The sequence below is a fragment of the Cyrtonyx montezumae genome, unplaced genomic scaffold, assembly GCF_038088225.1.
Source record: "Cyrtonyx montezumae isolate F1298 unplaced genomic scaffold, pur_monq_1.0 scaffold_3, whole genome shotgun sequence".
NCBI lineage: Eukaryota > Metazoa > Chordata > Aves > Galliformes > Odontophoridae > Cyrtonyx > Cyrtonyx montezumae.
Genome location: NW_027072034.1, coordinates 120,713,938 through 120,729,803, shown reverse-complemented (window position 1 = coordinate 120,729,803; position 15,866 = coordinate 120,713,938). Strand labels below are relative to the sequence as shown.

General features: G+C 35.3%; 1 protein-coding gene across 3 annotated transcripts in view; it reads right to left on the bottom strand.

The window, feature by feature from the left end:
• Positions 1–1,330: 1,330 nt before the first annotated feature.
• The window catches only part of SLC6A15 (solute carrier family 6 member 15), a 34,284-nt gene continuing 19,748 nt past the window's right edge, over positions 1,331–15,866 (bottom strand). For all 3 annotated transcript variants that reach the window (XM_065743211.1, XM_065743212.1, XM_065743213.1), the window contains 8 exons: positions 14,478–14,659; positions 12,750–12,860; positions 10,223–10,464; positions 9,929–10,121; positions 8,879–9,071; positions 6,494–6,653; positions 3,639–3,801; positions 1,331–2,936 (listed from right to left, as the gene is read on the bottom strand). In XM_065743211.1, the coding sequence (XP_065599283.1) occupies positions 2,565–2,936; positions 3,639–3,801; positions 6,494–6,653; positions 8,879–9,071; positions 9,929–10,121; positions 10,223–10,464; positions 12,750–12,860; positions 14,478–14,659 (1,616 nt within the window). In that variant the 3' untranslated portion in view covers positions 1,331–2,564. The remainder of the gene's footprint in view (positions 2,937–3,638; positions 3,802–6,493; positions 6,654–8,878; positions 9,072–9,928; positions 10,122–10,222; positions 10,465–12,749; positions 12,861–14,477; positions 14,660–15,866) is intronic.

Below are 15,866 nucleotides of genomic sequence, written 5' to 3'. Positions count from 1 at the left end.
CTAATTTCAAAGATCTCTAAGGTAAGGAATAAACTATTTTCTATCTTTCAGTGTATCAAGTCAGTTTACAGTGATGCATCTAACTACTGTATTCATAGTTAAAGTCCTTGTCCAGTAGTTTAATAACAAGAAAGCAATCTTATTTACTATTTTTGTTTTCAGGTTCTTTACACACTTCCCTTTAGTGTTGTTCTTTCAAGTAGCCTAGTACTGCCTCAGCAGTACTACAGTCTAATAGGTGCCAAAGGAAATTTCAGACAAGTACCCTGTCAATCTCTTTATTCATAGGTTAAAATGTAATGGGATACAGTTCTTGGCAATTACTGACTGAAAAAAGAAATACTGGCATAAAACAAGCAAAAACAGAAGGAAACTAATTAAAAAAGCCATCTTGCTTCAACTTTTGATTACATACAGAGTAATATACATATTTACAAGCATATTATATAAATATAATATATATGTAATCTCATAACCACAATAAATACCAAGAAGGTCTTTTTTAGGCACACAGCATAGAAAAAAATGCAGAATCTGCACAATCCTTAAGATTCTTGGAGTGACTCACTCTTACATTGTTTTCACACTGAAAAAACAAATATTTTACACAAAATACGCAGGCTGCTCCGAAAGTAATGCCTCCTATTTATTTCCATGGAAACAACAGCTACAAAGAGAATAATGCTACCAGATAGAGCAAATTCTGAGCTACAGAACACTGATTTTGAACATAGTCACCACTGTTATCTATGCATTTTCACCAGTGATGAACAAAAACATGTATGCCATGCTCATTAAAATCTGTACCAGTAAAGATGGCCCACTGTTTCACAGCTGCTATGATGGCATCATTTCTATGAATCTGTTGCCCATGGTGCTCATCTTTCATCAGCCTGAAAAGATGGAAGTCAGAAGGCACCAAATATGGACTGTACAGTGAGGGTGGTAGGACAGTCCATTCCAGATTGGCAATGTGCTCCATAGACTTCCAAGTGTTATGGGGCTAGGCATTATCATGCTGCAAAAGAAAGGTTAGCTTCTTCTCTGACCTAATCCTAAAAGTTTGAGCCTTCAGCTTAGTCAGAGAAATCATACAGTGGTCAGGGTTGCTAGTTCATCTGGGTTTCAGGAAGTCCAGAAAGATTACCCCTTTTCCATTCCAAAAGACAGAGCACATCACTCCACCTGCTGAAGGCTGTGTCATAAAACATTTTTCTTTGATGGGGAATCTATGTTGCTGTTCTGTGGATTGCTGCTTTGACTCCAACTCATACTAGTGATACCACATCTCATCACCAGTAGTGACATGATCGAGGACACGTCACCTCGGTCCCGATAAATTTGAGTACAGTGTTCTTTCTTTTCCAGTGTGACCATTTGTGGGACTTATCTGGTGCAAACTTTGTGATATCTCAATATTGCCACCATTGTTTCCAATGCACTGGAGCTGATATTCAGCTCCATACACAGTTCCCTAGTTATAATCCACTGATCTGCACACATACACTGATCATGACACTCATACCACACATTTTGTGGTATGACGTTTGTACATGGCCATCTAGAATGTGGCTTGCCTTTCACATTGCTGTCACCATTCCTGAAACACACCACTCACAGCCTCAGTGTGCTCATATCCATTGTTCGGTCCCCATAAACGTTTGGCAAGCTTTGATGAAGGTCAGTACATGCCACCTTTTTTTCCATGGAGGACTTCAGTGACACACCTTTGCTTCACATGCACTTCCATGTCATACCATTTGTTAGACTGCTCCCCAGCAGCTACCTGCCACGTAGCAACAAAATGTAATGGAATACTGGTGGGAAGGTTCAATGTCTACTGCCATACCACCAACATCCACTTTTGATGTCATGGGCCAATATAATAAAATAGGAGGCATGACTTTCTTGACAGCCCTCGTATAAAAATACAGACGGTTTATGCAGTCCCCAATGAACAGGGAATCTTTTCTTGCCTTCCAATAAGTCTACTCCTTGATTTTCTAATACTATTGTTCTATACAGATATTACATAAGAAAATAGTTTGCAGGTTTTTTACTCAGTTAATAGCCTAGGTAATAATCAGTGCTAACAAAATAAGTACAGCATTATCTACATAAGGTATATACAAATGTGAGCACAAACATGGGTTTGGTGAACTTCTTCAGAGCTCACTTTTAATACTGGGGAATTAATCTGGAAGCAGAAAAAAAAAAGATTTCCAGTGATATTACTTCAAGAAATATTACATCATTTGAGCTGGGCTTCAGTGATAGGAAAGTTTTAAATTTAGAAATTAATTTAAAAAACAAATTCTCAGCTATGCTGGCAGATGTAAGCTGCCATTCATTTTTCATTTATTCTCTTCAGTGCAACTCAGAGAAACTCAGAGAACTAATCCAAAGGGAGTTTTCTCAACCTGTACAGACAGTCATAGCATCTTGACGACTGTCACTATGGAGCACCTGAGATCACACCCTAGTATGTGAATATGACCACCTCTCCTGGGGGAGCCATGATCAGCAAATGGAGAAACAAACAGAGAACATTTTTTTTTCTGCAATTACAAGTCAGATTCTGGCATATCAGGCATATCTGCCATTAAGTATCCAATACCATAGCGTCCATTTGGAGCAGTGTCCAAAGTTGGTGATCCAGTCTGTTTTCGATATATGTTTTTCCCAAAATTTGGAGATGGCACTTCACTCGGACTCTTCCCATGAATTAGACTTGTATTATCTCCCTCCAGATTAACAGGCTCCTTTATTATCCGGCCTCTTTTATAGGATACAGATGCCAAGCTACCAGAGCTGTCATCAATAAGGTTGCAGCGACGCACTACTAATACTATTGGGACTGGCAGTATGGCGAATACCATCAAAGATATACAGACAATCATTCCCCATGCTGGATAGCTGTGAAACTCTTCCATAGCCTGAGAATGCAAAGAGAGAAAGATTAAGCACATCTTAACTTTAAAAAGAGCAAATCTGTAGCTCTCACTAAGGCTGGAAGTTTTCAAATGTACGCTCTACTTATCATCTTGCATCTACAATGTAGGTATCACTCCAGGTTTTGAAGCTGAACAATTATGGAATGGATGATTGGTATCTTCTTGCCAGGGAGCAAGATCAAAATGCCATCCTGAAGTTTCTGAGATTCTCAGAGCACTGACGTGGAGCCCAAATCAGGATTCTCATATTCAGCCTTCTGCTGCATTTGCCTATAGTTCCCTGATCCTTAAAACAGCAGAGCAGTGTGCAGTGGTATCTGTAACTATGCCTGGAAAATTAGTCTATGTTCTGTAGGTTAACAGCTGGAGTAGACAGGGACTTTTTCAGATCATCATGTGGAATTGTTCTGCTTCGTCTGAATTTCATGTCAACTATAACTCACACTGGGCCAGTGATCTACCCCACAAGCAGGCCTCTATACTCACCAAAAAACCCACACATACATTCACCTCAAACATTTGTATTTTAACACAAAAGAATTTCAAAATTTAATAGATTGTTAATCACTATATCATTATTTTTATGGATACTGAATTTGTAATTGATTTTTCTTTCACCTAATTGTGATTATTTCACCTACTTTTTATCTGATTATTGTGATTATTATGACATTATATACATACCGTATCTTCAATCCATGCATTGTAGCCAGGCGGACTTAAACACATTTGGACAATACTAGCTACCAGCAAACATAACAGTACTAAAGGTGAAACATACTTCCACATGTAGTAATAATACTGACTTGGAGAAAATCCAAGCATATCTTTCAGATCCTCCATGAACCTGTGAAGGAAATAAAAGGTCATCGTTACCCTGTCCATTGAGATTTCAGATATTATAGTTGATAGCACCTAATATGAAAGAACAGACATTCTGACAAAAATGTATGTATAGAAATGCCTGCACTGTAGCTGACTGGATGGCCTGAGAAATAGAACTTAATTACCAGTTCTGAACAGATGAGCAAAAGATTACTCCACACTGCAATGACTCAGTAAACTATCTTTTGAAGTCCGAAGTTTCAGACATAATACAATATAATTAATATAGTTGCAGTAAAACAGAGTTGTGATCCAGTCAATTAAAGTTTAGGTTCCAAGTTTAATGCCTCATCCAAGTTATAAGAGACCAGATGCATCTTGAAGTGCATTAAATGAATAATTTATGTTGAGCAGAGAGAAATGGTGAAATATCTGTAATTTTACTAACCAACTGGATCAAATTTACAACTATTCCCTTGAAACACAGGTTCACTTAGTTTGTGAATTCAAATGATACTGTGTATTACCATATATTTTCTGAATAACCTTTCATGTAGAAGTAAACATTGAAATAGAATTGGAAGACAAAGCTACTTTCTATTTTCTTCTACTAACAAGGTTGAATAGTACAGGAAATACATAAATATAACTTGCATTTTATGAAAGCCTGCACTGAAAAGATTCTTAGCACTTGAGCCTTCTCCTCAATTCTGAATACACAATATTAATTCTGCAATGAAGTAACTACCTAAGGACTCCACTAAGTGTAATAGAAGTTCAGATAACTGCAGCATCCAGATCTTTTTTAATGCAGTAATGATATCAATATTATTTGAAGTCACTTATTTAATGATAAATTCATAATATACACAAAGATGTCAGCCACACTTCCTCACCTCACAGCTTGCACAAGAATACTTCTTCCCTTTCTGCTTCTGTCACTTTTATGGAGGCTGATAAAAACTTAAAATCCTGTTTCTGACTCATACAGATGGCCATATACTGCAATGAATAGTAAACTACCTGAGTAGTTTCGGTACTCCAGGCAGTGGAAGGGATGAGATTTCAGAAGCAGACCAGACTGCCTACTGCTGTAGATGAAGCTAGATGTCATGGACATAGCTTATGACCCTTTCTAGTTTTTGTGAAAGTAGAAGAAAAAGCAGACACTGTCTGCTTCCAAAGCAGGCCAAACCTAGTCACAGCTACTATTCACATACACCTCCTTAGCCCCACTGTCAACATGAGCATCAGAAAGCAGCAGGACTGTTCTGCTGAGCAACTGCCAGGCCAGAGAAGATAACAGCACCTCTCCTCAGAAGGAGGCTTTACGTGAGAATGTAGTAGCCCAAATTTGGTAGGGGAGTTGCTTGTTGAACCGTGCTGGGAAGATATTTAAACTCACCTTGAATTTACAGGAATTTGCTAAGGCATGTGCCATCCCTTCTGAGTACATGTAAAAGTAATCTCACAGATTCTCCAAAAATAATTTTAAATTCATATGTGTACTGCAGTGTAAAAAATAACTTTATACGTAAGTTATGGTTTGCATCGTACAAGCTGCTGAAATAAAAGTTTGTGAAGTTTTAAATCTGCCTTCTTGTGCCTCAAAATTGCAAGCTATGATCTGAACAAAACTATATTTGTATTCCTGATGGAGCACATTGTTCCAGAGCCAGTAGAAAAAGAGAATATTTTTAGAGCTAATTCTTTTGGAGCGTGCACAAGCCATGATTCTTTTTTAATTCCCTTGTGGTTCTACTCCCTATTGAAATGTGTGCGTGAAAAAAGTTCTTGTAGTAATAAACATGTTTTGAAAGCAGTTACACATGTGAAGTTACTGTCACATAAACACTCAAAGAAATTTTGAACCACGTAGTTTGGGACATTCTATTCTTTGTTTACAGTAAAACATGCCCTTAAAAAGAAGCTGAATTTACGAATGGTTTGTGCCCTCTAAAGCTTGGTTTTTCTTTCTGGATTCCCCAGCTCTTCACCTAATGAAACACCGATCTATTCTCTTCATTTTCAAAGTCTTTCATCACCTTCTTCACTCTACTCATCTTCTTTTATAAGCCACCAATCTCACGTTCTAACAAGTTCTGTCAAATGATGTAGAAACATTAGAGATACGATGGTCTTCACTCCCCTCTTCAGTTATCACTGCTAGAAGATTAAGCCATTTAATCAAACATGCTTTCTCCATATAAGTTCTCATCTTATTCTTTGCTATAATTTCTTCTGGCTTTTTTTCACCCACAACTAACATTTAACAGTTAGAACATCCCAAGCTAAATCTAGATAACAAATGAAAACATTCTTATTGTTACCATCACTAGAGTTTGCTTTGCTTCTCTCAGCCTACCCAAAATACTGCAGAGATTTGTTCCAAACCTGTTCTTTGAAGACTTGATTCAAGTAGCAGAATGACCTAATTTGACTACTTTACAACACCAGGAATAACACCTTTATAATCACACAGACCAGCAAGACAAACTGCAAAAACAAATTCCTATTTTCATCCTTAACTGCTATTGCTCTCATTTTATTTTGCATTTCCCTATCTTCGTCTTTTGGTTTATGAATAGGGATATCTTTCTATTAACTTGAATTTATGTGTTCATAGCAAATAGTTGGTGCTATAGAATCATGATAGTAATAAGTATTTTAATGAATACTGTTGATATGGACAGAGAAATATTTTCTTCACTTACTTTTCTATTCCATAAACTCGGGTAACTGCAATGTTCTCCAAAATGACCACAATAAGCAGGGGCAGAGTAGCTGAATAGTCATCAAACATTGTGACAAAATAATTTCCAGAGCGCTGCACGAAGATCAGGCCAATAAAAAATGCTACCAAGCAGCAGATGACTGAAATGAAGGACAGAAATGTGAGTTGTAATAATTTTCCATAGAAAAAGAGGAAGTGTAGAGAGAGTTTGAAACAGCAAAGATGTAATTTAATACATTATTTCATTTAATCAAAGTTGATATCATTTTCCTTATTTTGATCACAATTTTGAGAATAGTAGGAATTCTACTTAATCCCTATGAAACAGAGAAGTCACAAAATTGTAAGTATTGGAATTGCCATACTACAGCAGCCCTTGTTAAGCAGCAGAGATTAACCAATTCCCATTAAACATTTCAATTAATGTAACTACAAGGCTAAAATAAAGAAAACTGGTGAGCTAAGCATCATATAATCTGGTCACTAAATACCCTGTATAATGTTTCTTCAACTAACATCATCAAGAATAGGACTGAATGCTTAAGCAGCTACAAAATAAGTCTGATTTCAATTAACTGTGAAATCTGTAGTACGCTGGGCACCAGCAGGACTAATTCTCTTTCTTGAAGTACCTTTTATTCCCTCCACTGAGAACTTATGCTAATGATACACCTGTATAGTCTAAAATTAGGTGAGGTGAATAAGTAAAAACTATCCATACAGAATATAGCAATTTTACAAGTTCCAGCTACTTGCTACTGAATATTGTAGAGAAAGGACAGTGATGCTTTTCTTAAATACTGTGATGTGAGATGACTATTTTTCAGCACAGGTAGAACCTCTCCAGTGTCACTCTCATTAATCACATTGACTTATATTACCAACTCTGAGAAAAGAACTTGAGTAAAACTGTATGTATGTGAATTTAGAAAACCTTGTTATTTTTATGTTCTCCCATTATGTCTTACCACCACATGTACAATAAAGATGCACCCTCAGTTGTAATTACACTCTGGTAAGTACACAATTCATAACTCAGCATATACACATACTAACTCCATAAAATAACTTTAAACACATCAGTTGGTTTCTCTGAAAAGTAGAACTACAGTGAAAAAAGCTGCAAACGTATTCGTAATTCCATAAAATCTGATGATTTGTGGTTTCTCAGCACAAACTCTACAACAAGTATAGTCCTTATCAAATCTCAATGATACTATATAAAGCTTAACCCAGGCATTCTAGTTTTATAAGTTAATTATAAAAACACTACACTACAATGTAATCCTTTGAGCACAACTGATTAAATACGTAATACACATGTAACACTTTTAAGTGCTACCAGAGAAAAGCATCTCTATATTTTTTTTTCAAATGGCCTAACAAGGAGTTATTGTAAAATGCAACACTACACTGGAGTAATGACTATATAACATGATATTTGCATATATACTTAGGGCAAACAGTTGATTTATAAATGTCACATTAGTTATCCGTTATTCCTGAAAAATCATCTTATTAACGTTGGTGAAAAATTTTATTTTTAAATCAAGCAAAGAAAAGAAATGCATGTTTTAAGTTATTAAATGCTATGTACCACCTTTGTACTCGGCAGAAAGGAAAGAACAGTGTTCTGCTACACCAGGCAGTGGTTAACTCTTTCCTTCATGTAGTCACAAAATGCTAAAGCAGCAAGTTTGTTTTTTTATTGCTATTATTTTTTGTTCCTTGTGTCATAGCTATTGATACAAAATCCAAATTTGTATCAAGTGCCTTGCAACTCTCCTGAAGCTTTTCAGAAACAATTTTCATATTTTATGCTGATTTTCTATTTAAAGCAAAACAAGAAACTGTACAAGATAATCAAAACTTCATGGTTATAACTCACATAACTTTAGACATTAAAAAGAGAAAAAAATTGAACTTGTTTAAGATCATTTACACATTCAACAGAGAAAAACTTGTTCTTCTAGAGAGGATTTTTAATATAACAAGTATTTCATATTAAATTAAAATTTCATTTTCTTTTAATTGTAATGATTTATTGTAGTCTGCAACATATTTTCACTCTTGTGCTTTGTTTCCTTATATGTGAGGGAAAATATTTTAGAAGAGCTCAGAAAAACTTAATGTAAAGAAATTTTGAACAGAAGTTCTCTATTAAATTGAAGGTCCCTGTTTCTGCTCTTGTAGCATCCAGAAAAAGTATTTACTTTTAGATATTAACATGCATGTGTGTAGATGTACGGAACAGTGATTTCCTCATCTCTTAAATGGAAGTACTGAAAACTTTAGTGTCATAAAAGTAAGATTCATTACTTTTGGCTTATTGTTCTGACGAGAAAAGAAAGGTTGTGAAACTCACCAGTAAGAATTTCTTTCCTAATTTTGAAAGTATCAACAATGGGTGTGATGATGCCTTCAATGGTTCCAAACATACTTCCAAGTCCCAAATTTACCAACATAAGGAAGAACATGACCGACCAGAAGGGAGAAGCAGGAAAGTGGGTCATTGCTTCTGTGAAGGCAATAAAAGCTAAACCAGTTCCTTGAACAGCCTGTCAGAAAAAAATCAATATTATAAATCAGGGACAGCAGTAGTAGTCTTAGTAGCAATAGCAGGGTGACAGTTTGACTTCATGCTCCATTAACAACATAATTTTTTACAGATAATTTTGCATAGAGTTATTAGATCAAATGGCTACAAAATACACTCTAATATCTCCTAGCAATATATAATATATAGTAATATCTAACATATAGTAATATATAATTCCTATCATTTCTGTATCAATGTTTCAGATCTAAAAGGCTGGAACAGTACAGAACTTTTTAATGCATAAGTCACCAATATTTATTTATAGCTTCAAATGCTGGTGCAAACGCACGGATGTCACTGCTTCAAACTCAAAATCTCTTTGAATTAAAGTTAGTAAAATATTCTCTACAAATATGGTTTATAACAACAACTTCAAAACAGGATGATGCTTATTAAACAAATGTCTAAGTAGTAATTAACTCTTTTTCTTTCAATTGAAGTAATGCTTATATAAAGTAATATATATAATTAATAGTTTAACAGTTATTAATTATTAATATATATTGTTAAATAATCTTGATTATTAAATAATCTTGACACTGAAAGACAGAATTGAGATTCTGAATCTCTATTTAGAATACAGAAAAATGTCTGTGGTCAAACAAAATTTGAAAGATTTATAACCTCTTAATGTTATGGTCACAATATGCTAGAAATCAGTGGAGACATCAAACCTAGAAGAACTTACCTGAGATCTTGCACAGAATCATATTTTCATATGGACTGCTATAGGTACACAGTACTAATACTCTGTATAGGTGTACTTCAGTTTATTTCAGGCTTATAAATATCCCCCCTTCAAAATACTTCTCTCACCTTGTCAAGTTCATCCTCAATTTGACAAGATTTCAAACCAAGAGAATCAAACTCTTCTTCTTTAACTTTCTGGATAATGTCATAAACTAAATTGTAATCTTCAGCTGTAATGCTTGAGAAATTGATATGATGTGGGATCATATCTTGGCTCAGATTTCCTGTTTTCAAAAGTTTTAAAATCTTCTCTGAATTTCTGTAAAACACAACGAAACAGAGAAATCAAACATGATGATCTAGGGCATTCATAAATGAAATTTACCGTAAAGATAATAATTAAAAAATTGATATTCATACTGGATAACACATTTCTCATTTATGATATTGGCTTTGAAGCCCAGAACTGCAAACACCACCAAGGTTGCCAGCACAGAAGTGAAAAAATTGATGAAGGACACCAGTACAGCATCAAAATGGCAGTTGTTGTCTCTCTTGTTGTAGCTTGAAAAGGCAATGACTCCACCAAATCCAAGCCCTAAGGCAAAGAACACCTGAGTAGCAGCTTCTCTCCAGACCTTGGGCTCCAGCATTATTTCAAGCTGTTTGAAATTAGATACAATATATGTCAGCTATAAAATGCATTTCTATTACACGAAAAGAACACAGAAAAAAAAACTCCACATGAAGACAACCTACATCAAAAAATACTAATATCCCACCACACCCCACTACAGACATGTTTTCATCATGATAAAGCTGAATGCAACAGCTAAAGTTGGGTGCACTTACAGACCAGAATTTCCATTTAATTTATATAATGCAAATCTTAAAGAGAAATATTCTTTACAGTAGGTTCTTAACAATGAGATACTACTGAAGCTATGAGATAACTGAACTAGTAGCTGGTAGCACTGTGAAATCGGAGAAAACATCTTTCTTTCTTAAATTTGTAGTACTCACTCTTTTTTTTACAGTGCTTGTACTGACAGGCATTAAAATTAAGATTTCTGTAGGGATGAAAAATCCATTTGTAAGTGCAGTAAGTACAGTGAAATTTGTTTTGTTGTTTTGCTTGTTTTTCATTTAGAAGCAACAGATTGAATATAAAATAAACCATCTTCTATGGAGTTCTACTACACTCAAATAGGTGAAGCAAAAATGTAGCATATAAAACAAACATTCGGCCACCAGAATTTGTGCAGTGCATAAGTAGAATTTCCCTTATGAGAAGTTCAAGGCACCTAGCTGAAGTTAAGTGAGTGATGTATTTTAGGAACAACTAATCTTTGTCTTTCAATTTAAACTTTAACTTCATTAACGTCTTTGTCTAAAGTTATTAGTCATTGCGTACGTAAGATCCTTCTCAATTCTGAATGATAAAAAGAAGTGCATACAAAACTTCAATATTTCATCTTCTTAAGTTTTTTTCTAAAAAAACTTTTTTATGGCTTTTTTTCTAAAACTCAAACCTTATTAAAAACATTCAGATTGAAAAGCACAAACAGATGCCAGCAACAGACTAACTTATTCTGAGAAAAAAAGTCTGCTGTTGCTATATACAGATAACGAACACCTTTTCTTCAGTCACCTAAGTACACAGACAAAAATAAAATACATATGAAAAAAGGTGTTTTATTACACTAAACTAGCTCCTGTCATTATATATATGTTTAATATTTCCAATGCTTAAGTAGCTATTATACCTACTTCAAACTGCTTGTATCACAGAGTCATGCTAGAGAATCTCCACTAGAGGGTACTACAGGAATAGCTCTCATTTTACCAAATCTGTAACTGGCTTATTTAATGAAATGCTTCTCCGTTTTCACAGGCTACATGGAAACAATAAATGCAGGGGAGTCTGAATTCCCAAGTAGTTTCCCGGGAAACTGCGACCCAAGTTAGTGTTTAAGTACAGAATTTCTATAAAAATACTTCTGAAGGTTTATATACACATATTCCCCATCTGACTTACATGATTCCTAACCTCAGATTTAAACCATAACTTATATTTCAATAATAATAATAGTAAATTGACAGACTAAGTCTTTCAAGATTGTTTATCTGAATATTTGAAACAATTATACAATTAAATGATGGAAGTTAACTATAAAGTGAAGATCAACTGCAGCTTCTTTGTTGTATGAAAGATGAAATAACGGTGCAGCGTGGATATTAAAAAGGAGTTTCAGTACTGATTCTCTCTCAGTATGCAGTGGTACTTTTATAGTTAAAGAAAGAATACTGTCACTGAGTAATGAGATTGTAACTTCAGGAGGTCTGTATTTCATCTCTGCTATGGATTTCTTCTTTGTCAATAAGCATTACATTTCTCTGTTGCTCAGATTTCCCCAAATTTGTCTAAGCAGCCCGCAATTTCCTGCAGAACCATAACACTGTAAAGCAAGTGAAGTTTATTTCTAAAAGAAACAAATCCTTTCAAAAATAACAAATTATTTAAATCTGTGTCTGTAGTCAAGGTAATGCATTTCACTATGACGCCCCAGAATGAAGCATTTAAATCCTAGAGAATCACAAGATTAAAAATGCACCAATCTTTTTCTCTTGTTTTCTAAACATACTCGTTCCTACAAACAGCACTTCCAGTTGCTTAGCTTTGTAAAAGTAGCTAACTCTGGGAACCTGTCATGTAATGGAGGTTAACTCCATACACACATATAGAACACTCAGAGCCTTATATACCTCAGGGCTTAATAATTCGGCACCTAGGTCAACAGCAATTTTTCTATTGAAGCAAACAGGAAAATTGTCCATATTCTATGAAGGCAATATGCTTAGGGCACTCATAAATGGGCTAATTACTCCTGAAACTTTGATACACTACAAAGAATAATAATAATAATAATAATAATAATGAACATACCTTAGGTGTGAACATGTGACGAATTCCATCCAGAGATCCATTAAGGAGCAGTCCTCTGACCAGAAAGCACAAGAGTACCACATAAGGAAAAAGAGAACTAAAGTACATGATCTGAAAAACATAAAAAAGAAATATAACGTGACATCATTTGACACTATTTTCAATAGTCTCACACTCAGTGTCTTTTGTACATGTGGCTGAACTAAAAACTATTTGTTCACAAAGAAATATACAAAACATGTTCCTTTCCCTTTGTCCCTGCAGAACAGAGCAAAATCACAAGACTATGCTCACATAACATCCTTACCATAATAAAAGACTACAGTTTCCAATATGTTAATTAACTGATAATAAACTATAAGTCTTCTAGGGAAACTGTGTGTGAAGTCAAAGAGAAGATGAGGAGTGTTGAAGATGAGGAGATTAACAGAACTACAGTTTCAGAATGTTTCCTTTACAAACGTACTTTAATTCAAGAACATGATACGATAAAGATGGAGCATAAACAGAAAGTCGTTCTGAGGTCAAAAAGAGAGAAAAAGCAGTCTGTGGGGGAAAGCATTCAACAGATGGATTCAAACCACTAAGGAATGCTTATAGCTAAAAAGAAAACTGGGGACAATCTCTGATCTACCGAAATCATTCAAAATCTCCTGAGTTTGACCCATAAAAGCAAGAAACTAATGTTGCTTTGACTGCAGGACAATAAAATGCCACAGGGCCCTAAGAATCCAGAAGTGTAATGCTGCATGCTTTCTAACATGGTTTCTAATAAGCTTTTTTTGATGTTCTATGTGAAGATGAACATTTCTGGGCTTCTTTATCAACAAATAGAACATATTTGTGACACAATGATTGATTCATATATCTAATAGACAGAGGAAATAAAGAATTCATTATTAAATAGGATTTTTCACTATCCATCATTGAAAAGCAAATGCTTTAAAATTTAGTAAAAACAATTCTATCACTAAAGTTGCAATTCATTTCTCTAACTGAAGGATACTAAAGAGATCAAACACAGTTCCACCACAGCGCAAAAATTCCTAATAGCAAATAATTAGTAGGTGACAAGAATTAACAACAGAAATAATTAGTAGGTGACAGGAATTAACGATAGATCTGAAAATCCCACTGAGAGGAACAGATCTCAGCAAATCATTCGCTAGCCAGTCTAACGGGCTGGACAGGAAAGAAGTAGAAGTCATCTACTCAGATCCAAAGGGATGGTCAGTCATTAACCAAAGAAACAACCCAGCATCCTGGCTGCGATAATGTCAGAAGCATAGATACTTATGACAGTAGCAATAAAAGGCAAACAAAAAGAATTTTGAGGGCTTAGGTGCACTGCAATCATGCTGAAAATTACAGATATACTCAGAAACTTAATTCCCTAGACATTCAGAAGCACACAAGCTCACGTTGCATTAACAGTTCAACAAGGCTAAGGTGCAGTTACTTGCAACAGTTATGTTGATGAGAACTGAAACGATTTTTCTTCAGATCTCAATCCCCACTAAATTACAGTTCCCATGAAAATTACTACAGTTTTAATGCTTAACTACTAAGAGAGTAGAGATTATACAAATAGTGGGGTGAGTCATAGCTTCCAGCTTACTCCTACAGATTTCATGACAGAACAGAGGGTGCGGTGAACAAAAATGTAGTAAAATAGTTCTTAAATGTTTCAAAGTAAAGCACTGTCATTTAGGTAAACAGCATACTCACTTTGCCAGAAGACTGAATGCCTTTGATCATGGCTAGGCATACCATGACCCAGGCAGCCAGCAGGCAGATAGTCATCTTCCAGTTTAAACCCCCACTCTCTGACAGAGAGCTGGAAATATTCAGTGCTTCTCTGTACCAGTAATAGGTTGTCGCAGAACTTTTCTCACACTCTGGCTCCACAACTGTCAAGACATGTTAGCAAGTAAAGACTGGTTCAGGAAATAACTATTTTCCCAACACTTTACTGCAAGATTATATCAATTTCTAATACTTGCAATTGTGCCTGCCAACACTGCTTACAGAGAAATTGAATTCACAAAGAGTAAAAGAAAATGGAACTGCTAGCAATTGAAAGTTCTGGATATAACTTTTAAAGCACTCTTCTGGTATTACATATTCCTCTGTATATGGTCAGTAGAAGTCCTAAACAGAAACTATTATTCAAATAAGTAGATAAAGACTTGAATTTTATTTTTAACACATAAGATTAGATTTCCTATATATAAAACTGTGAGTTACTCTCTGTAAAAATTCTCTCTATGAATTTGAAAGCTGATGTTTAATAATTTTAAAAAGAATATGAAGAACATTACCAATAGTGTCTGCTTTGTCATGGAACTCAAATCAACAGACACTTAATTACAAATGTTAATAAAACAGCGATATTAAAGTAATGAAAAAAAGAAAAAATGTCTCCTACACACCTATGTTCTCAGAAAAAGTGCTACACATTCCAACAGTTATTTTTTTTTACTTATACTATAATTCCGTATTATTCATGTTATTAAACAGTTTAAGAAACTTCATGCATCCAGATATATAATAGAAAGAAATATAAATAATTCTTCAAAAAAAATTTACTTGACTTTTTGATAAATCATTTTTATTTGACAATCATTTGTGTATTTTCCTGGTGGATGACAGGCTGGCCATGAGCCAGCAGTGTGCCCTGGTGGCCAAGAAGTCGAATGGTATCCTGGAGTGCATTAAAAAGAGCATGGGCAGCAGGTCAAGGGAGGTGATTCTCCCCCTCTACTCTGTCCTGGTGAGGTCTCACCTGGAGTACTGTGTCCAGTCCCGGGCTCCCCGATACAAAAAAAGACAGGCATGTCCTTAAAGAGTGCAGTGGAGGGCCACAAAGTTGATGAAGGATGTGGAATGCCTCCCTTTTGAGAAAAGGCTGAGAGACCTGGGTCTGTTCAACCTTGAGCTGGGAGCTGGGATTGCTCAGTCTGGATTAGGAGGAGGCTCACTGGAGACCTTACTACTCTCTGTAGCTACCTGATGGGAAGTTGTAGTGAGCTGGGGGTTGCCCTCTTCTCTCGTGGAACTGGTGATAGGACGAGAGGGAATGGCTTTAAGTTGTGTCAGGGGAAATGTTAGAAATGG